The sequence below is a fragment of the Gymnogyps californianus genome, chromosome 7 (genome assembly GCF_018139145.2).
Source record: "Gymnogyps californianus isolate 813 chromosome 7, ASM1813914v2, whole genome shotgun sequence".
NCBI lineage: Eukaryota > Metazoa > Chordata > Aves > Accipitriformes > Cathartidae > Gymnogyps > Gymnogyps californianus.
In genome coordinates, this window is record NC_059477.1 from 30755179 (window position 1) to 30778336 (window position 23158).

The 23158-nt window shown below is 45.0% G+C and overlaps 1 protein-coding gene across 2 annotated transcripts in view; it reads right to left on the bottom strand.

Moving 5' to 3' along the window:
* Positions 1-22168, bottom strand: part of TFCP2L1 (transcription factor CP2 like 1) — a 32268-nt gene extending 10100 nt beyond the window's left edge. Inside the window, exons 1-6 of one of the 2 annotated variants that reach the window (XM_050900169.1) lie at positions 22073-22168; positions 17589-17740; positions 3123-3199; positions 1417-1522; positions 1040-1146; positions 292-444 (exon numbers count right to left, since the gene is read on the bottom strand). In XM_050900169.1, coding sequence (XP_050756126.1) covers positions 292-444; positions 1040-1146; positions 1417-1522; positions 3123-3199; positions 17589-17740; positions 22073-22134 — 657 coding nt within the window. In that variant the 5' untranslated portion in view covers positions 22135-22168. Of the gene's footprint in view, positions 1-291; positions 445-1039; positions 1147-1416; positions 1523-3122; positions 3200-17588; positions 17741-18016; positions 18091-22072 lie in introns of those variants that run through there. The other variant, XM_050900170.1, reaches the window with a different exon arrangement.
* Between the last annotated feature and the right edge of the window lie 990 nt (positions 22169-23158).

The window sequence follows — 23158 nt, forward strand, 5'->3', positions numbered from 1 at the left end:
AAAAACACAGCGGATACCCTAAATATCTCAGTATTTGTAGAGTATTCAAGGCACAATGGACTGGCATAAGTCCTAGTGCAGCACTTGGGTCATTCGAATTTAACTAGAATTGCTGTGTAGTTCAGTGTTTACGTCACTTTGTGCACAAGAGTCCTGTTGAAGATCTTAAGCATACCCAGTTAAAAGTCTGTTCTTTTTCTCCATTATTTGCATCACTCCTACACAATTTAAAAACTGTGCATGTTCCTGAGTCTTAATCTAGTTGATGACAAAGCCAAAACTACCTCATACCTTGAACACTTTGATCTGGCAGCTTGCAGAATGCAAGTGTTCTGTGTATTCACCATTTTCATTCTGCTTAAAGGTGTCGATTTGCACCCGGAAGGGCACCCCTTTCTCTCCTCCATGTTTCCGTGGAGTAAATTCTGTGCTGATGCAATGTACCTGGCAAAACAAAAGCTGTGCTCATCTCTGGAGACAGTTCGAAGCTGTGCAAATCTGAATTTCAGATTTTGCCTGAACGTGAGGTTTTGGCTCCTCCCGAGAAACTAAGAGAGGCAAAAGAGTTCATATGTTTTCATTTCTGTTCCTCAGGACAAAACAATTAGAAGAACAAGCAGCCCGGAAAGAAACAGGGCATCAGGAAAAGCATCCTTTGACTTAAGTAAATCCCACATACAGGTTAAAAACAGATAGTTGGCATTTGGGACGAGAAATGCTCTTGAAAGAGAAAAGCAAGCAAAACTAACAGGTTGTGAACAGTTTCCTCCAGACAAAACTCATGCTTAGAAGGTAACATCAATTTTATTTTTAAAAAGAAAATCCTGGCTGTAGCAGGTAGTACTCCAAAGCTAGTAAGTAGCTAGCAAGTTGGTTTAGCAAGCATCCTACAAATTGATTATACATGATTGTCACTTGGGTTTGTATATTATCATTAGCATCTTTCTCTCTTCTTCATGTCCTGGCTACCTTAACTCTCCAGATCTTTATAAGATATCTCACCATTGTATTTACCACAGAAATATCACTTCTCTCTTACCTGAATGAATGCTGAGGCTCTCTTTGATGGATCCCACAGAAATTCAACAGTGTTCAACTGGGTTGGGCTGGCCCTGGGATCCAAGATACCAACTGACAGCGGAATATCTGTAGAAGAAAACCCCTAAAATTTTAAAAATATTAAATTGAAGAAGAGAAAGCATTTCCATACAATTACAAGATGCATGTGAAAAGCCAAGCCACCAATGATATATCTGTTTGGGACCTATAGTGCTAGATCTCCTTCCCACCCAAAGACATACAGGATTCCCAAGAGAGTGGGATATTAAAAACCTAAACACACATGCAGACACTCCATACATCATTCGGCATCTTGCTTCCAAATACTTCATAGGAACCATAATGAAATAGTCTCACCTATATCAAGGATACGGTCCCCAGGCCGACTCCACCTCCAGCCCTCAAGCTGCTGGTGCTCTGTGTACTGCAGGCGTCGATCATGGAAAACTACACGAATTATGCTCTGTTAAGAAAAGATAGCAAGATGAACAACATGAACCAGAGGCCCTTCTCTTGAGATGACTTTGGTTTTCCAGCGTAGAAGCAAAAGCTGATCTGTTATGTTTCTCACCCCCATTCATGAGGAGAGTAGAGGGTCCACCTAAGAGACCCATCACCATGTTTATCAAATTCCTAAGGGACCCCTGAGTGAGAAAGCAACACACTTTCCCCTTCACAGGGCACATCTACACTACATAACGCAGCCCTGTACAGCTTTCTGGGATTCGGTCTGGAAGCATTATAGAAATGTCCACCTAATATTAGGTGTCATGCCATGTAAACATCACTATACTGCCTCCACACCCAAAACGGCTCACACGGGGGTAATATTTAATGTGTCTGTACCGTGCCCCAATCCCAGTATGTCCCACTCTGATTAGCAAATGTGAAAGCCAGCTCACCTGTCCCTGCACCGGTGGAGCTGACATGCCCAGACACCTTGTCAGTGCGAATTAAACTTGATTCCAGCCATTAACAGCCAGTCATTGGATTTGCCCTAGTGTAGTTAAACAAGTGTAGAATAGAAAAGCTTCTGTAACAGGAGAATTTTCATCTCTAGTCTGCAATGGTGCAGCCATGTCAATAACTGGAGAAAAAAGGCTGGAATAAGGGCAATCCCCAGGGCAGACAAGTCCAAAGTACTCCTAACTAATATACCCTTTTGTATATTCAGAGTGCTACACTTGCATGAGTTAATGACCCCTTACCATCCCAGTTTCTCAAGTCCATGCTCCTGCTGGGGACTTCCGTATCAAATGAGTGAGCAATTTTTGCCAATGAACCTGAGAAACGCCCAAATCAAATCCTAGCTCCAAGAAGCAAGCAAGCCACAGTGGGAATGCCTGCAAAATTGGAATCCCAATCCACATGCTTCCTGAATGGGCCAAAAGACAAGTAGGGAACTGCCTAAACTTGGACAGCATTTGAAATCCAGATTGGAATCCAAATTTTGCAAGTAGTCCCCACTTCTCAAAAGAAATCCTGAGGCAGAACAGCCAAGAATTGGGGAGAGGAAGGCTTGAAGGTTGGGTCCAGAACCAAGGTCCGGACCAAAGTTTTTCAATTTGAACTGTTTTGGAAGGGGGGAAACAACAAAAAAAATCCCCAAAACCAAACAATCAAGTTCTGTATGTTCATAATTATGCCCATTACCAAAGTAAACTGGACCTATGCAGAATCTGCATGGCAGAATGATGTAAACACTGGGGTCCTCCATTTGACATGTAACAACCCAGACATGATGCTGGGGTTAAGAAGGGAGACAAGTCTGCCTCTCAGCAGTTTTGACCATGTTCACCTCTGAACTTTGGGATTCCCCCGAACCCAATATTCACAGTGAAACTCTGGGGTCATGATCATAAACAGAATAAAGGTTCCCCTGAAGCCCTGTAAAGCCAAGCTGCATAGTCCCATGAAACTAGCACTCAACAACTCCATCAGCCCTGCTCCCATTAAAAACAATGGCAAAGTATTTTCCATTGTATCAGTGTGAGCAGGGTCAGGCCCTTCATTAGAGGCTGTATGTAGTAGCAGGAAGAAAAGAAATCTATATTTCTCCTTACCTTTACATATTTTGTGTTTAAATCTTGAAACTCTCCCAATTTCCTATTCTCAAGTAGACGGATTTCATAAGACTGACCTAGAGTTTAAGGAAACATTTCCAAGGTGTTTAATATGTTGTAGCAATGAGAGAGTCACGTTGGCATTTACGTGGCTAATAAAGCATACGTTTGATCAGGGAAAGCTCACTTTTGGTAACATAATGCATTTGCCTCAGTAATCAAGTAGGCACTAAAGTACAGCAGAAATCTGAGGGGAAGGTTTGTCTTTTGGCAGCTAAAAGCTCTCAGTTAGGGCACCAATCATAGTCTCTCCCGGGGCTGCTACAATTTTCTGGTCACCCTTCAGAAAGTCACCAAGGTGTTCGAGGCAGTTGTCCCCGTGTCACGTGGCTCTAACAGCACTGCTTTTGTCTGTCCCTTCTGCTGAAGCAATGGTTGTGTGAAGAGCTGCTGGCACAACAGGTCTAGGCACTATTCTGCAGAGGATAGCAACCTGGGCAAAATCTCGCCTTCTTCAGAGAGCAGTCAGGCCTGTAAGGTGTTTCAGGGAACCAGAAATACAAGATTTGTTCCATAAGGCCTTGAACGTGGCTGCCCAGGGCATAAATACTCCTTCAGACATGCATGTGGAAGCAGCAATGGGTATTACAGCATGTGCAAGGACCAGTTCCGGGAAAGGAATTCATACTCCAGCACCCCACCAACACCACCCTCAGCATAAGGAATTTAGCCAGTTCAGTAGAATTTAGCTAACCGGTTTACAAAATAACATCTCCCTCCAAGGCTGACGGCAGACAAAGGAGACTGATGTCTCAATACCTTACGCACAAATGGCTAAGACAGCACAAAAGCTCATTGTATAGGACCAACTCTTTACAATAAACCTACAGCTGGTACAAAGGCAGGACAGGATCATTAGGATTAATGGAACACATCTATACCTTATAGCTAGTTTTTCTTGTTCATCTTGCTATTCTCCCTTTTACTGAAAAATGTACAGGGTATGACAAGGCAGGCACCAAGAAGGAGATCAGTTTGGCTTTTCTGGCTCAACCAGTATCTCCGCAGGACTGGCCCTGCAGAAAACTGCAAAGCAGATGTATCTCTCTCTAAGCAGTTGCTACCAGCAGAGACAAAAAATGTTAAATTTCTGGATCTGGATCTAGAAACAGAAAACTTATGACAGCAGATGTGTCAGAAGGGCACCGTGTTTTAGGCAGATTCCCTTTGGGGAATCCCAACGCTTCCGGTTGCCCGCATGAGTACAGACCATATCACTAGAGCACAGGGATCATTGTGCTTATTCAGCTGGCTGGCAGGGGGAAGGACAATAGAGGCCATATTGAAGCCCCAAATGTTTGCACAACACTCCTACTGATGTCAATGGGAGTTCTGCAAACAGGAAATGACCCTTGAATCCAGCAAGTGGCTTAGGGCATGGGCAGAGGGGAGAATAAACCATATGAAGTACGGAATTAAGCACTGGTAACACGCATAGATCTTAACCCATCTCTTTGCACATAAGTAAACCAAAATGACAACAGTGACCTTCCTTTGAAGATTGCTGGACAACAAAAGTGGATTTTGTATATCACAGTCCTGAAATTGAGGTCTTCCACACTTTAGCTCAAGAGACTTTCTAATGTTGCCACTGATATACTTTAATATTGTTCACTTGACAATTTTTAGAGAGAGGTACATATCTCCCCACATAATCGATGCTGTTGCATTAGTGTAAAAAGATTAGGCTCAGGTTCACAAAACTGGTTTTCTCTCATAGAATCATTTAGGTTGGAAAAGACCCTTAAGATCATCGAGTCCAACTGTTAACCTAGCACTACCAAGTCCACCACTAAACCATGTCCCTAAGTGCCACGTCTGTTGTACTATGTACCCGTGTATATGTTGTACGTGTGTATCTATGTTGTATGAAGTACTTGCCTGCTCAATGGCTCAGTTCAGGGACAGATTTCACCAGCTATAGAGTGATACAGTTCATTGCCTCAAACAAACCTACACAGCCAAGCATCTCTTGCACTTATGGTTCATTCCATGCAAATATGAGGTTAATTAAGCGTTACAGAAAATTAATTTAGGATTTGAGACCATGAGTGTCCAAGAGACATTAAAATACACCTATGACTGCACTCAGATGGAGTAATAGGGACAGAGAAATTAAGTGGCATGAGCTGTGCCATAGAGGAAGGCAATGGTAGAACCAGAAGCACTGCTAGCCATTCAGCAAGTATCTCAGGAATGAGCAGGTTTTTGGAACACCTTTGTGCACTGATACACTCCTACTCTTTGGTCAGCTTGATTTGCTTATTTGTAGTTCCAATGAGACAAAAGAAAATAATGGGCATAAAAATATCAGCCATGTTCCTTTTAAAATAGCATCAAGCACCCAAAAACTCTGCAACATGCATCTTCCAACCACTTGCATGGGATAGGAACAATACTACAACCTGGCAGACAGTGGGCACCGCACATCTCCTAATGGGAGTGATTCAGCTTGGACAGAGTTAGAAACAGATTCTGCCCACTGGTAAAAAAGAAACTGTAGTGGAGACAGAGTTAATATTAAATGGAAAGCCAAAGAGGAAATAAAATGCTTTGATGAAAGATATATGGGTCATCTGATGTAAGCCCTGGAACTCGGTTTACGCCATGAAAAACCTCAGTCAAAATGGTATTTTATGCTAACTGCTTTCCCCTTGACCTCTGAATGTTTCACTCCAGTTACTACACAGAACTGTTATCAAAACAAGACTGCTCCCAGCCAAGCTTCAGAAAACATAAAGGTTATTTCCCTCCCTGTGGAACTCTGTCAGTGAGAATTTGGCCCTAATTCCTCACAATTCCTTTATATATAAATGTTTTGGTACTGATTTTGAAAAATTCATTCTCTCTACAACTTATTCCAGCAAATTCATTGCTTTGTGGCTAATAGTACCCATAATTCATTGGTATAGCATGGACAGCATTCAGATACTTGTACTTTTATAGCACCAAACTGCTTGGATTATATTTTTTCCTTGAAAAATACCTTCCAAACCTTGTTTACCCTATGTTTTCCACCATCAGTACCAGCAAAACTCCTGAAATGCTGAAATTACTATCTCAGCCCTGCAATAATAACAATTGCAGGGGAAAAAAGCCCTAAAGAATCAGTACTTGGATGTTGGAGAACAAGATCCCTTTGTAAAATAAAGCTAATAATAGTGACCTAACCTGAAGAAAGCTGAACTCCCCCTGGCGTCAAAGAGGGCAAAGAAGTCACTCAAGGCTCTGGTACATAGATCATCTATGAATCCTGCATCACTGACTCACCAGCACTAGCAGGCATAGACTGACAATTTTCTGCTAAAACTAAATCAGTAACAGATCATTCTTACTCAGGTATCTAAGTCTATAAAGAAATATGGCTGCAAGTGTCACTAAAACAAGACTGTATTGCCAGTTCTCGAGACAGACTGCAACTAGCTAAGCCCAAAACACACAGCTGAAATATAGAGAGTTCCCCTATACCGAGTTTTTCTATCTGTCTCAGATGGAAATACAGATTAACACAGGTTAGACTACATCTTTCCAAGTCAATGCTTGGCGTTAAAGCTGGAGACAGGGGCAGAGGGTACCAATGCTGAGACTCTGCAATGATCTGATTGAATGGTCTGACCTTGACCAGGGCAGTATCTGGTCCCTAGCTGACAAGGGTTTAACATCCACTGGGCTCAGATGGAAGGAAGAGCCTGAAGAAAACATCTGTGGCGACGGAAAGCAGCGGTGACAGTTTTAGAGCAGTCCCCCTTTATCAGGATGATATTCAACATTGCTGAATGTTAGTCTTAAACCCAGTGCTAAAGGCCAGCAACTTGCTGAAATCCTCTTCTTTCCTTGCTCTCAACATTGGCCATAGCTGCACCACCACAGGCAACACAGGTTCAAGGTAGCTTCAAAGTTGGTGACCAGCCTGGTCTCTGGTCATGTTGTAATATTGGACACACACATACAAGGGCACCTAAAGCATCTCTGTCACTACCTGAAATGAAGAGGACATTTTGCAAGCAAATCTCCAGCATAGCCGAGGCCGAAGCAGCCTCCTGCCTGCCTGCGCGACCAGTGCTTCCTTCGCACAGAGCTTGCCACAACCCTTCTTCCCTACCTCAGGCAGAGAACAGAACGATAATAAATATTTAGAAAACCACAGTAAATTCCTGAGATACAGTTTGTCTCCCAGCTTCAGTGAAAGCTTCAGGGGCACCAATAAAAACCTGGGCGGGTGATTATACACTGTAATTCGTATTTTGAACAGACATTCCCTAAGCAACAGCAAATTTATGCAATCTCCTCCTAGGCTAGAGTTTAAGCAACTCTGCTTTACCAGCAAGAGTAGTATCCAGCAAAGTAGTAACCACCCAGGTCCAGAGAGTGATTGGTGATTCATAAGGCAATTGCATCTATCTTAAACAGGATTTATAGACTGTTTACTTTTTTAACTTTTATTGTCTTTGGTAATTAACGCACATTAAATGCAGGCATGACCACTTAGTGTAGGGACAAAAGAACTGAAAGTCAACAATTTGCTATGGATGAAAAAAAATTTAGTTCAACATGGGAACGCTTTCACCCGCTCAAAAGGTACAAGTCATAACAGCTTAACTGATTTCCATCGCTGGAATTTAGTCAGCCATCAGGAATTTTAGGCAATTTCTGATTGTAAAAGATTATCATTATTTCAAGCTCAAAGTTACATTTTGTTCAAAGATTATTTGCTACACAACCACAATATCCTGCTTGCTTTTCTTTGTTTTGGTGTTACATTTCAAGGGCCACTTGCACTACGCATTTTGTGGTTTTCTGCACGATACACCGATACAATACACTAATTTCCAATTAGGATGCTGATGTTCCAGACCAATATGACTCAGGCCTTACTTAATCTAGCCAAGTAGTCTGCTTGCCTTTCCAGCAATTAATTAAACTCTAATCTTAGACTAAGCAATATCCCCAACAAAAGTCTGTGGAAAGAAAAAAAAAACAACTGCAAGTCCTCTTTCTCAGAATGGATCCATACAGCACTAGACAGAACCAGCCTGGAAACAGTTTGATTATTAAGCCAAGCTGGCCAATAAAAATTCCATTTAGCAACTTTATATGGACATCCTAAATAGCGCACAGATAAAGGCAAAGGAATGCTGACAGTTAAATGCAGCATGCAGAAGGAGGGGAAGGAAAAAAAAAAGAAAGCATTTATCCTCCCAAACCAAAGCGCATCCAGCAGGCAGGAAGATCACCTTTGAAACAGCCAAATGCAACTATTCAGGGCATCAGGCACACACAAAGATTTTTCTGACAAGAAAGATTAATGAACCCCCAGGGTAAAGAGGCAAGAGTGACAGAGCTGGCATCTGAACTTGCATGCTTGATTGCCCACACCTTTTTAGCCAGACAAAAGCAAAAATAAAACTTAACACAAGACTTGCTGAAGTGTTCCATGTGCAGACACTCTGCAGGACAAGGAGCAAGGGCAGAATCCTCCCTCCCCGGGCCACAAATGGCAGTGGATATTCTGCAGTTACTTACTGCAGCCTCATTTGACAAGATGCTGTAGGAGATGTTTATCCAGTGGATATTATGAATTCACTAGCTACACAATAGCCCACCGTGAAAGCTCCCACTATGCTAGGAACATGGAAATCCTGCAAAGGCAGACCAACTGCGGGCCAGGAAATGCAAAAGAAACACAAGAGTCATCCTGACGTTGCCCCTGATGCTGCGGGGTCCATCTTGCCCCACATCTCATCTTCAACACGGCATCCAGTTATAAGCACCCAGAGATGGAGCAGGGTGAATACAGCCAGCCCTTTCCTGGCCATATCTTCCCAGTTTCAGGTATTCAGTGTCCAGATTGTATCCATATCAAGCTGCCCAGTCACGACCAATGCTCACAAACTCCTCTTTTGTGTGGTCTCCTTCTGAACTTGCTTATACTGTGGCAATGAGAACTACAATTTACACATGCCTTGCTTTAGTATTCACAGTCTTGCACTTCACCTGCCTCCTGCCTGTTTCCCTTTGCAGCAAAGCTACCTTAGCTCCACTTGTTTCAGTACCCATCTGAGTCCAACACTGAGGATACCCGCCCTACTTGCCACTACCACCAGGGCAGCAAAACTACAGGAACACAGCAGACCAATTCAACTACTAATTCTACTACCACACCACAGAGCTTCACTGTCATCGTGCCTCTTCCTATGTTTTTCCTCCTTTTACAATCTGCCCCCAACTCGAGGGTGTTTCTTTGTCCCCTCCTTTCTCTTTCCCTACCTCTTTCTTGTGGGAAAGCCAAACACATGCCTCGGAGCCAAGTTTGCTGGAGGAAAATTTCAGTGCTCGTTTACTGTATGAACATTTGGCTGAGCCCTACTCTTCCCAGACTTTTGAAGATGGTCTATTTTACAGTGGTGACACTTCATAGCTAACAGGCACTAACAGAAACACTCCTCATTTACAGTGGTTTCCACTCAAAAGAGAGAGATGTACATTTAATTCCTCCAACGCTACAGTCTAACTTTGAATCAAGGACACAAAACCAGCCAGTAGACACAGAAACACTCCCAGTTGCTAAGTTCACTGTGTGTGCTTGGGCTTCTCTTGCATAGACCTCGTCCACTTTGTTGGACCCCACCTAATCCAAGCCATGGTATAAACTTTGATTTTTAATACAAATTAATCAGTGAAGAAATTATGGATTTCTGATGGAAAGCTGAAAAAATATCTGCCCTGTGAAAATAATTTCTTCCTGTATTTCCACTTCTCTAGCATGTACTTGAAACACCCAGGACTATCTTAGTCACATCTGTCCAGCTCAGAAAACCTCAGCCCCCTCTGTGTAAGTAAAAAATACAGGCTTTTTCTGGTTTCAACCTGTTCTAAGTCAATTTGGACAACAGGTTTTATAGCTCTGTAAGAGTAGCTTTGTGTGTAATATTTACTTGAGTTTCAGATAACTAAGAAGAATGGTCCCGGGTGAGCGTACTGAAAAGGGATGCAGAAGAGCTGAGTACGACTCCTGACCCCACCCAGCAGCTCCCTCAGATGCCCTCAGGTAAGTCACTTCCTTCACCACGTTTCTGCAGTAAGAAACTGGGAGAAAGCAAGTCCCACTGCCACATGTGGCTACTCAGTCAGTGCCTACTACAGAGCAGGGGAGAAGATGTGATTGGCAACCATCGCATCAAAGCAGGCTGTACCTTTGACACCGGTCACAAATGTGGCACCAAGCTAGGCCAAGAGGAATCTCACTGCTCAAGTACTTGCTGTCTAGTTTCAGGAACACATAATAAATGCTTCGTAGGAAGCAAAGGGGAAAAAAAGGTGGTTTTTTCCAGCCTCTGTAAAAAAAAAAGTATCATATATTACTCCTATAAAAACAGCTAATCATGTCAAAACTACAGTATTTCTCGAGCTTCTTATTGCTACCTAAAATGTGATCTTTTAGGACACTGCAAATTAGAGAAAGCTAATTGGAAAATTTCCACATCTTCATAGATTGATAGGTACATTGATACAAACATCAAATGCTGTGAAATCACAGGGAAAAATTTCACTATCATAATTACAGGAATCTCAAAGTAGATACGGATAATGGGGGAAAGTAAAAAAGTGACATGGAATATAAGGAAAAAATCTTACAGATATTCTCTTACTTCTCACTATGCTCAGAGGAACTTCTGAGCACTTCCTTCCTTCACAGATACTGAAGATTTATGGAAGCAGGAGAACAAAATGCAGTCTAGGGGCTTCCAGTAGGAGTTGTGCACAGGCTACAATCCAGCAAGTTCACAATCCTATTTGAATTTCATCCAGATGTTAGCAACAGAAGAAAGGATTACAGAAAGAATAGAAAACAGCCTCTTGGTTAAAAGACAACTGAGATTCTAGCTTCCTAGGGACAACAGAAGTCAGATGCTCTACTTATGCAGAGGTGCCCTGTCATCTGAAGCAAGATTCATAGTGAGCTTAGGGACGGTGTGGTTTGGAGACAGGGTTGTTTATCCTGGGCTGCCAAGTGAAGATAGAGCTGCCAAACATATGGGGAAATTGCTGCTAGCACAATTAATGGCTTCAGCTGAGACACCAGAACCTACTCAGAGCTGTCTTCAATGTCAGGCAGGAGACAAATTCCTTCTCCAAAGATGAAGAGGTGCACCGCAAGAACCAAAAACGCCAAGTAGCCAGCCTCAGAAATGGGAAAGACAAACCAGCTTCGTTAGCCATTTTTTTAAGTTATCCAAACCCAGGAACAGAGTGGAAAGGGGTCAAGGAGCAGTACAGCACCCCACAATGATCAGGAATCAAGGATGCATAGCTGGGCAGCCACCAGGGAGCACCTGATATTCACAGTCTCAATGACACAAAGTCATTGTTGTGCCTGTGATCTCAGGCTAAGGGTGGAGCGCATGTTCACACGGGAGAGGCCACCGGCAGCAGAGCTCCTTGAAATACCCAGGCCCTGGTCAGTAATGGCAGTGATTGTTAGGAAAAGAGGCAGTTCTTAGCATGGGACAAAGCAAAAATATCCCCACAAACAGAACTATAATTAAACCAGAAGCACACCCAGGCGGAGCTGGTCACTCAGCCTTCTCTACACTTCATTTAGGCAAATAAAGAATTGTTCCAGGAAAACTACAAACATTCAGACAGTTGTGACCCCATAAAAACTCAATTACGTAGGAGTTAACGTCAATACAAAACAGCTTTTTTCATTTATTGTAAATCTCAGTGTTTAAAACTGTGTTCTCTGGCTGTAGAAGATTAGACAACCGAATTTGAACTTTAGACTTTTTAAGGGAGGCAAAGGTTCTCTTTTGCCTTCTGTTGTGAGCGATTTCATCTCCTACCCAAGCAATTAGTAATTGGCTTCAAGGTGTCCTCTTCAGCTGCTCATTGGCCAGTGCTTTCTGCACCTTTCTTTGGAGAAACCAGACAGTGAGCTGAGGCAGGACAACACCCAGCAGATTTTAAACGCAGCACAGTTTAAAGCATACCAGTTTATGCACACGTCTTGAACCTGGATACATGCCTTTGCACCTGAGGTTTGAAACTTGGGGCTTTCATTTAGGTGTGACCCAGACTCAAACTAAGTCCATCTTTAGTTTTATGAGGCATCTGTTACTTATGCACCTCCACAGCAACGCTCCCAATATCATCACAGGTCTTCTCAGATGCTAGTGGTTTTCTCTCGTGGTTTGGGTTTTTGGCTTGTTTGTTTTCTGAACTGTCTAGGACTGGCAATAAAGATGACTCCTGGAAGACACCGTAAAGCAGAGATGGCCAGCCTTCCTAACCCTAACCAGCTGTATACTAAAATCCTCACATGGCCAAGAACCACAAGTCCCATACCGCAGATCTGGAGAGCTGAACGGAGACGAGGAAAACTTTAAAGGCGGTGATGGCCAGTTACTCTGAAGTACCACTGGGGGACAGGGCTGGATTTGTCACACAGCCTGCTCTCAGTGACCCTCTGCCATCAACCTTAACCACCCTCTATTTGGAGTAATTTAGATCTGAGGCTCTGAGCCAACCCAATGCTGGTCATGAAACAAAATCATGACTTGAATAGCTCACAGTCCACATGTGGTTCTGGCACTACAAGCTGATTCCCTTGGGCAATGACTTTCAGGTTTTTGTGTTTTTTGGCTTTTTGTTTTGTTTTTTAAAGGAATGATTTTTACTTCCTCACATTTATTAGCATTCAGATCTACTGTACAGTGCTTGTTTCCTCCGCATTCCTCCTGGTGCAATTTCTGGAACCACCTTCATTGCTCCCATTTCTGTCCATGTTTGAAACTAGTTTCAACCAGCCATGGTCAAACCACACCCCATATGACTGCAGACCATGGAATATGTAACTGCATCAAGCCCTCTTGCTAAAGCGGTGGTTTGTAATATGGTTGCTGGTTGATTGTTTGTCTGAAAATCCCTATCCACAAGAGACACTGAAATAGTGCTAAAAGGCGGGCTAGTTCCAAAAATGTTAGGCGATATTTGTGCTGCAGACTTCTGAACAGTGTAGCTCTGTTGACAGATGCAACCCCTGACCAAAGGAGCAACGCCAGCAGCAGCTCCTAATGTGAGGACAGCACCTTTACCAGTTTCATGGACTGAAGGTGGAGTGGTGTTAAGACACCATACTAATAAGTGTATATTTTGTACCATCAGATGAGTAATCCTCCTAAGGTCCAGTAAAGATCCCTTAATGTAGGAACTGCCCTAAGGATTAGCAAACTAAGATCATGTTCAATTTGGGCTAGCAGGGCGCTGGCTCCAGTTTCCCAAGGAATGTGGGAAGGCAGGAGGGGAGAGATCGGGAAAGACAAGTGTAGTGAGTCAGTCTTTGGAAACCAAGCTAAGGATTTGACTCTAGTTACTTCATTTACAGGCTGGTTCTAGAGCTGCAGCCAGCAAGCACTCATGGTTTCAAACTGGAGCAGACAAGCTTGGGAGCCTGCCACGGCCGAATGTCCCCAAGTCAACTTAACACAACAGCTAAGCTCACTCCCTTATGCTCCCTCACAAATGCTTCCCCTGCCCTTGCTGAACACACTGGTCTACAGCTCTGGAGTCCTCTCAGCTTCCTCCCTCACCCTTGTGGAGAGCCCAGGCCAAAGACCTCTTCCTCCTCAATGCTGCTGACCATCTCTCTGGGTCTATCCCACAAGAAGCAAGGCTCATGAGAAGTCATTATGCTCCACAAGCCTGGAGCCCTCTCCCATCCCTCTCCTGTTTGTACACAAACACAGCCACTGGACAGCCCTTCTTCCTAGCCCATATGAAACTCACTCAGATCTCACCTGAATCTCTCCACCAGTTCCTCTTCTATTTCTGGTATGCAACTTAGCCTTCAATTTACTACCCAGTTATTCCAGCTTTCCCCACTCCATAGATCTGTCAGATCTGACCTTTCTTCTATCCAGTTCTGCACATGGACTATCTCCTGAGCTGGTCCACTCACCAACCACCATTGAACCAGTCACATGTGGAGTGTTTCAGGGCAAGGAGCAGAGCTGCTTCACAGTGACACAAGGTCAGTTACTGAGTGGTGAAGAGCTCAAGTCAGGAAGGAACGTTTGGACAGCAAGTGGCAAGAGTCACCCAGCAAGCAGAAAACCCCAAACGCAGTCCTCACAATTTGGGTAGGTAACCACACTGGATGTGAATTACTTGTTGGAGCTGGGACAGCCACTGTGTCTTTGTATCTGCCTTACTAGGAAGTCAGCTATGACTAACACTCTCACCAGCACAGACAGGGTGGAGGAACATCCATTAACGAAGTTACCCATTTGCTAAAGTAATCTATCACAAAACTCAAGCATACAAGGAAGAAGGGAAGTTTTATGTAACAGTGTTTGGCCAGACCATGATAAGCACAGAAAGAGGGTAAGGTGCAAGAGGCGTCCCTTTGCTTACAGTCAACATAAGGCAATAAGGTGTAGGGAATGGTCTAAATTGCTTCATGAGATGGCTATGGCACTGCAGCTGTGTCAGTGCTCTGAAGTCATTTAGCTCTTCTGCTATGCCGTGAGTACTGGCTCGAGACCCGGGCTGCCTCAAGGTCCCCTTCACAGACCTCCTCGTGCTCATACAACATAATTCTATTAATCCCATTAATTTTCTGTCAGAGCCTTTAACTTGCACTTAGCTCTAGCTCAGGCAGGACAATTGAGATCAGTGTGGCAGTGCCTGGGTGGGATTCCCTGGCTTGTGTTGAGCAGGTCAAAGTAAAGAGTTGCAGCACCCTCCTCTGGTTTTGGAGAAGGGATGGGAAAATACCTACACAACAGGTACCTGCTGGGAAACTATAGAATCTGCTCAAGAATCAAAAGTGGTTCCCACAGAGAAGTGTTCCTGAAAGGAGAAGAAAATTTGACTCAAGCACTTTAATTTTTGCTTTTAAACAGACACACCTCCTTTTTTTTATTCCAGAAGGTCAATGCATGAGGAACATGCTTTTGACATAGATGTCACGAAAAAGACTGAATAGTCTTTTATGCAGAAGTTCCTAAACAGAAACCTCTAAGTGAAATGGGAGGTTACCTGCCAATTCAAATTGATTCTTTGTCCTGGAATTGAAAGACAAATCCTCATCTCTTTTTAACCCCAGCCAGTGTCCTCACTGATATCCCACCAAATCTATAGTTACCTTCAATGAACCCACAAGCTTCTCACAGCAGCTCATATCCACATGAGAGCAGACTCCAATCCCTTTTTCCTAACTAGCACAGGCAAGGGATTTTGGCCTAAGGGACTTAGTATCAAGGTAGACTACATGTCAGACAAATTTACAGTCAAGGCCTGCCCTTGCTACCGGAAAGGGTCAATGCTGGGAGCGAGAGTGCAGCCAATGGTGTGGACTCTGAAGCAACCTGCTGGAGTGGAACAGAATGGCTTTTAAAATAGGTACATTGCAAGATCTCAAGAAAAAAAAAAAATCCATCTACATACAGAGAGCCTTGAATTTCGAGAGGTTTTTCAAGAAACCCAGAGCATATCAGCGTAAGGAGGAAGACAAATTGCTTGGGAGCTTAAATGAGGTGAGGATGCTCCCAAGAAGGTGGCAGGCAGATGCGAAGTTCCTGCCAAGAGGAACAGAAAGCAGTGAGCCATTCAAATGTCAGGAGATGCACCCCTTTTTACCACTAATCACCCCAAAGACCCTCCCGGAAAAGGTGTTGTTTCCATCCACTGTGGCAAGCCAACAGCACTAAGGAATGTCCACTTCTTCCCCCAGCCCCTTCCCAGCTGTCCCACTGCACAGCTCCCGCCAGCCTCATCCCTGCTTTGTTCCTCCAGGCCTGTCCAGCCTCATGCTCTCCAGGGTCCTTCTGCAAGGACACATCCCACCCTCCCCCTTGAGAGATGAAGGGCAGATGCAGAAGATATCCAAGAACTGGTGGTCTGCCAAGGAAACAGGTCAGTACTGTGTCAAGATGGAGCAGGAGACAACTCCTTGCAATAATAAGCAGGAGAAAGCCTAACACAACATGGTCTATCTGCAAAGGCAGTAACAGTCTTACTTTGCATAGGAAAACGTAGACTGCTCTAGTCACACAGTTTTTTTTAAAACTCATGGTATTGTGTAAAAAGTTGTCTAACTTTTCCCCTACCAAGGTAAAAAAGCAGGCACTGACTCATGTATGCTAAAATATTTGGCCATCAACTGCTTTTCATGACAGAAAAATCACAGGAAAATTCATCTCCATCTCACCCTTGATGTACCCCATATCACCTCCTGGGGTCTGCTGTGTTTAGATGGATAAACTGGGAAGACAGTCCCAAATCTCAAGCATCTTTTGATCCTGGGAGACAGCACAGTGCCAGCTTATGTGACAGGAAAGATCTGGCTCCTTAGGTAGAACCTGCAGCACTTGGCTGATCTTTCTATGGAGGCTCCGTGGGTCTACCAGCTAGCAACACAGCTCCAGCAGCCAGCTGCACCTAAGGTCAGAGTCCAAGGGAGGTCAGGGCTCTGCATTGTACAAGCATTGAGAGAAACCTAGCCAGAGAGGCACCCGAGCGAGCTTCATGCTCAGTGCACAAAGCTTAAAGAGCTGGGGCAGTGCCCTGAAGCAGGACAGGATCTCAGTAACAGGGCAGACAGCCTTCAGCTTGTTGCTAGGCTAATGCCCTTGTTTGCAGCCTGGCAGAAAACAAGTGTAGTAAGTTTTAGCATAAACTGTGCCTGGAGAGGTCTGATCCCCCGGGATCCACACACAGGAGGTGCTGCGAAGTGACAGCCAAACTCCAGCCACAGATGTGTCTGCACAAATTCTGCCAAAGGGGGGAAAAAAAAGCCTAGAGAAACACACAGTTCTTGTTTATCCAGGAGTAAAAATTCGCCTGAGGTCACTTATAGAGGACCTTGCTGCACTGAACCTCAGCAACTTGTCAAGTTAGGGACTGAGCAGAGCCGTGTCACCCAGCCAGTGGGAGCAATGTCACACTCTGCCCAGACCACCGAGGAGCCCCTGGATACCTGCTAACTCATCCTCTGGCAAGGCCCTCCAGCAGCGCTTGGGGACTTGCAATGTTAAGAGCCCTCCCCAACCCAAAGTTTGCCAACGTGCCTAATTAACCTGGCCTTTTAAGATGAAGGTAGGAGGCTGCAGTTTAAGTTGTCTGAGGTCAAGCCAGTACCTAGCCACAGGGAACTGTGCATGCTATAATGCTGCTTTAAGTCAACAGTTAAATCAGTGGTACTTCATTATTTTATATCAGTTGACAATCTGGTATGTAAATGTGAAAATTTAAATATTCCTCCTTTCCTCCATCCCCCTCCCCATCTCTACCCCTCTTTTTCCCATCCCGCTGCCCTCCCGGTAAGGCACAAATATGAGATTAAATCTCTTTCTCATTAATTGTTCCCAGGAAACATGCCCTCCTTCAGTGCAGTACAAACCCTACCTTGGTTGAGGTAGGTCAGGGTTTCTTCGTGCAGTTTCACAGCAGGTGACGTGGCTGTGCAGAGGACGTACTGAAAGGGTGGCAGTTTGGCATCGTTCTCAGGAGACAGCTGCGGTTCTTCCTGCTTGAAGATCGGCAGTGCAAGGACATCTCTGCAACATACAATTCACACACATTTAGTTACAAAGACTTTACGGAATATCCAAGCCTCAATCTGCACTGATTCTCATGCTCTGAGATCATGGAGATGGTCTCTGGAGAAACACTGAGTTATGATGGCTAAAAAAAGAAAGAAGTTGGCCTGTATAATGTAATAAGGCAACTTCTGCCTCTAGGATGTTAGCACTGGACACAAAAGAACACAGCATTAGCAAAACAGAATATTTCTGAGAATTAATTTATGTTTTTAAAACATAAATCAGATTTACTTTTCAGTTAAGGAGCCTTCCTGATAAGGAAAAAAATTCTCAAAAATAGATTCTTCATCCTTGTGGAAGCACATTTGTTTAAGAGTTCTTGGGTTCTCAGACAAAAGCCTTTCAGAAAAAAAAGGCAAGAAAGGGCACTTTATTTTGACAGCTGAATGTCAGATTAGTAAAATGGCTACAAGTAGCAGCCAAGGGTGAGGAGTAGATACAGCTCTGGTGTAAAAAGGAGACATTCAGGTAAGTGGTGGCATGAACTGCTGGATTAATTGACTCATAACGTCTCCTTGCACTCTAATAAACCTGGTCCCAAGGAATCATATAGCTCTTAAGTTAGCATTGGGCTACCTTCATAAATGCACCCACAGGTGCTCAGGAGCAGCTTCACTAGGACCCGCACACAGTCCCAGTTCTTGCTCCTTTACAAGATGTTCGTGCTGACCTGCCTGCTGATTTAGTGTCAGACTAATCTCAGCCCACACTAATCCCCAAGCAGAATGGGTATTAGCAAGGCTGAGAGCACAACAGAATGATTAGTACAAAATGAGATGTCAGGAATAAGCGTCCTTATCAGACTGCACGTCTGATACTGAAGAACCACATTAGCCTTTCCCATGTCGCTAACATTTCTGATCATTGTGTCTGCCTACTTAAGACATTAATATCCTTCCAAATTAGGAGGATTATGTTGAACACAGAGACAGTTCAGAATAAGAAGTGATTCTTTTCTCCTCCATTTCCTCCAGATGTGTGAAGACTTGAGATTCCCATTACAGAGGCTGCAGTTCTGCTCCTTTCAGTAATCCCATACACAAAAAGCTTTAAGAAAAACTGTTCAGGAACATGCCAGCATGTACAGGCATGCTCCCTATGGAAAGAGCATTAAGAATTTTTTCCTTGTCTGTTCAGTTAATGATCCACCCTGTGTTCACTTGTAGCACCCACAGCCTTGAAGGCTACCCAGGTCATGAGTGAAACGGTGCAGCAGTTTATAGCAAACTGCTGAAGTGTGTGGTTCAAACACAGGTACTCCTATTTATGGCAAAATAAAGCCAGAGAGCAAACTGTGCCGTTTCAGATACACACAGGAGAAAAGAAACACCCACCTCTGTTTCCTTTCTCTATTCCAATCCCACCCCCTCCATGTTATCACCAACTCGAAGGCATCCAGCCCCATTTGCCTACTGGCATTACTGACATAATCACAGCTCTTGCCTAACTGCAGCCATAGAGAGGGGGTTGTTTTCCCTGCGTGATCATGATTTACTACAGTAATGAAGTGACAGAAATGCCTGCAGTAGATTTCTGCAACAGATAGCATTGCTCCACACACATGCAGGGTCTGATACTGCTCCACAGAGTCATCTCACTCACCCCGGATGCCAACATTTGCTCTTAACGTGCTTGTCTGCAAAATGCTATTGGAATGCATGTTGCTTTATGGATGAGAACAGGTCAAAAACTCTGAAGCCCGAAAGCTTCAGCAGTTCTGCAGAAAACAGCGTGCAAAATCCAGCCCAGGTTTAACAGTTAAGGGTGAGGAATTTGTACACCTATTCACCTGAAACTGTTGAGAAATTTAGGCAAGGGGAAGTCGAAATTCAAATACTGTATTTCACATCAGGCTCTTAACACCCCTACGCTTGCTGGAACTGCTGTCTGATCACTGAAGACTAAGCATGGAGGAATCCATGATTTGGTTTCTGGAAATCTTTACCATATTGAAGCACTGATGAAGCCACACAAGTTTATCACGTTTTTCTTCCTATAGCATTTGAACTAATGGCCAGTGGTATCCGTGGCGTTGGATCAAGCCCTTCTAAAACATTTTGCCTTATTAAAAGTGTTTGGAACTTAGAAGGATGTGAGCAACAGATCAAGGCTTAAAAGACTTTCTAAGCTATAGGTATATAAGCCATCACAATATTTGTTCAACTCTCTTCACTCAAGAGTTGCAAATCAAGTTTTGGAAAAAAGCAGGCTTTTACAACAGTTCCCATCCTTAAAAAAAGGAGGGAAACCCTTAAAACTCTCCCAAGTTTCACATTTATGCTAAAGCTTTACAGTTCTGGTCTTAGCCAACAGTTAGTTTGCTTACCTGGAAAGGGAGAAAGTTATTTGAGAGTTCAGTCACCTAGCAGAACAGAGAGTAAAACACATACCAGGTTTCCATAAAAATGAATAAAGATTTACAAGGATTTTTCTGTAGCATTGTCTTAATATAACTACAAGTACCACTGAGGTACAGCAGAATTTACACAGATGTCTCAGATACACACAAAGCCTTTGAACTCTGCAAAGTATAATTGATGCAAACTTTTCTACAGCTACTTCAAGGATTGTACTATTTCAGCTTCCACTGTAAAGTTGCTTCAAGTGGGTACGGAGAGCCTTCAGAAAGGCAGCGCTCAGCAGAAAAATGCCCCCCTAGAAACGCATGTCTTGACACATTCCCATGGAGAGTGAATTGGCCAGAATTAGAGGTCCCTACAAAAAACAAGGGTTTTATTCAGCTGACCTTCCCTGAAACACCTGAGGCCATTGCTGCCATAAAACTAGTTTTAGGGCTTTTAGTCCCGGATCAAAAACACCACGGTCACAGTGGTAGATACTCACTAAAGCTGAAGTTTGTTCCTAAAACACTGACAGGTTACCTTCATACTAGCAGCCTCCTTGCCAGATCAGGTATCCTTTATCCCCCCAGCTAGCATCAAGCCAGCAAAAATGATCTAATGTGTTTTCTGGCCAATTAAAAAGAATTTGAATAGCGGGCTCAAGCCTGGCCCAGACTTGATGATCTTGCAGCACACGTGCTACAAATCCATGGTGTTAATGAAGCAGCCTGAGCACCATAAATGCTCTCTAATACAGAGACAGTATGCACAAGTACCAATGCTGATGCTCCTCTGCTACTACTGTTCTCACTGTCCTAAACTAATCAGGTTTGCAAGCACAAAGCAAGAGAGAACAAGACTTTTGCTGCATACATGTTGCTAAAACAGACTTACTGGGATAGAGGGAGGAGGTGAAGAACCTTGTATGAAGAAGTGGAGAAGCTGCCAGAAAGCAAGAATCTCACAGTACTGTATAAATTGATAACAGGAAATAATTATTTAGTAAAAAAAAAATTCCTTTGCAAATACACTGATAGAGAGCAGAAGTAGTTAAGACTGCGTGTCACCTTGAAAGGGAAGTATTATCTGCGTTCAAAGTGCTTCACCAGACAAACTCAATGTTCTTTCAACAGTGGTTATTTGGGGGGTACATTTTGAAAGCAAGGCTCTTGGGCCCCAGCCAGGTTCTCCACTGCTGCAATTCAGCAAAATCTCACTTCAGCAGAACAGCAGCAATTGACACCAGCTGAGAGCTCAGCTTTACATATTCAGAAAAGAAATAATTCATAAGCACCCAGCAGAAAGGAAATTCCCAAAGTTGTCTGCTTTGTTGTCTTTTGGAGGGAGGAAATACGGGTTTGTGCTACACATATTACAGACTATTGTTTAGCAGCCCTTGTGCTTAAATTAGGCACATTTAATTAAACACAACTGCGTGGAGGCAGGAAAAAGCTGGTTTAGACAAGCTCAGAAAGTGAAATTCTGAGCTTTTCACCCATCGTTCCAAAAAGAAGAGAAAGAAATCCCATCCTGAGAAAACTGGATGCCCTCTTAATTTGCCAACAGACGTTTTCCACAGACTTTTGACAGTGCTTTGCAACTGTCACACCTCCTCCCTTTGAACTGCGCTACTTAAGCCCCTGAGAAGAGGGAAGCCGGCAAAAGCAATAAAGCAAAATTGCAGATAGTTGTGTAACTAGGCGCTAAAAAAAAAAAAAAAAAAAAAGAAGGAAAAAAAGAAAAAAAAGAGTGCCCATCTCTCAGAACGAGGTAGGAGCGCTAACCCCGGGCGATGCGGGCGGCGGGTACCGCCGGGTACTGCCCGGGCAGCCCAGCGAGCGGGCGGTGCTGGGGATGGAGGACAACCTCTCCCACCCAACACCCGTGCCGAGGGCGCCGGGCACCCCCGGGGGCTTCACGCTGCCCGGGGCGGCCGGGGACTCACCGCAGGTAGCTGCCGGTCGAGTGCTGGTTGTAGTGCTCCGGCTGCGTGTGCCAAAACAGCATCTTGGGGGCGGCGGGCGGGGAGGGGGCCCGGCGCGGTCCCTGGGGCTGGGGGGGGCCGGGCGGCAGGAGGGCGGGGGGGGGGCCAGCCGGGCTGCCCACCCCGAGGCGCGCCGGGCACGGCTGCGGCCAGCTGGAGCCGCGGCCCCGGTGGCTCCCGGCGCTTTTATGGCTCAGCCCCGGCGGCCGCGGGTTGGCCGGGCCGGGGCACCGGAGCCGGCCGAGCCCTCCCCCGTTCCCGCCCCTCCCCGCCCCGCTCCGCCGCCCCCCCCCCCCCCCCGGCCCCCCGGGCAGGCACGGGCCGGGGCAGCCCCGGGGCGGGGGGGACGGGCCCCCCGAGGGGAGGGCGCTAGGCGGCGGGAGGTGGGCTCGCCCCGGGAACGGTGTTTGACGGGGCCGTGGGGAGAGCCAGGGATGTACACGCCAAACCCTGCCGTGGGCGGCGTGGGCAGCTTGCACCCCCAGTGCGGCCCCGGAGCCCCACGCCCGGGCGGCAGCGCGGCTTCAGGGGGGCCCGGGGGGCATGGGGGGACCCCCAGCGCCGGACCGGCTCTGCGGGGACTTGCCTCCTGTCCTCCAAATTGCCCATGTTTTTTAAAAGCGAGCCTACTCACGCCGAGCCGTGAGGGTGTCCTGGCAGCGCCGGCTGACATCAGTGAGGCTGAGCGTGAAATCACTGCTCAGGTTCCTCTGAAGTCTCTATTTTTTTCAAGTGAAGGACAGCTGATTGTTTTAACTCCGTGCTGTCTGTCTCTTACGCCGGTCTGTGCTTCACGTTAACATGAACTTTATGTCAGGGGGGTATTTTCCAGGTGGCAGAGTGAGAGACAAAGTAATTTGCCGGAGGACGTGCAGGAACAAGAGGACAGTGTCAGGGACTAAACTCACACCTAACCCATCCAAAACCCTTTCTGTCTTTCCTAACCCAACTCCCCTACTCGGTAAGGAGAAAGTTGTTTCTTTACCGTTTCAAATTGCAGATCCTGATCCTCACCTACAAGGCTGTCCATACCCATCATTTTCCTAA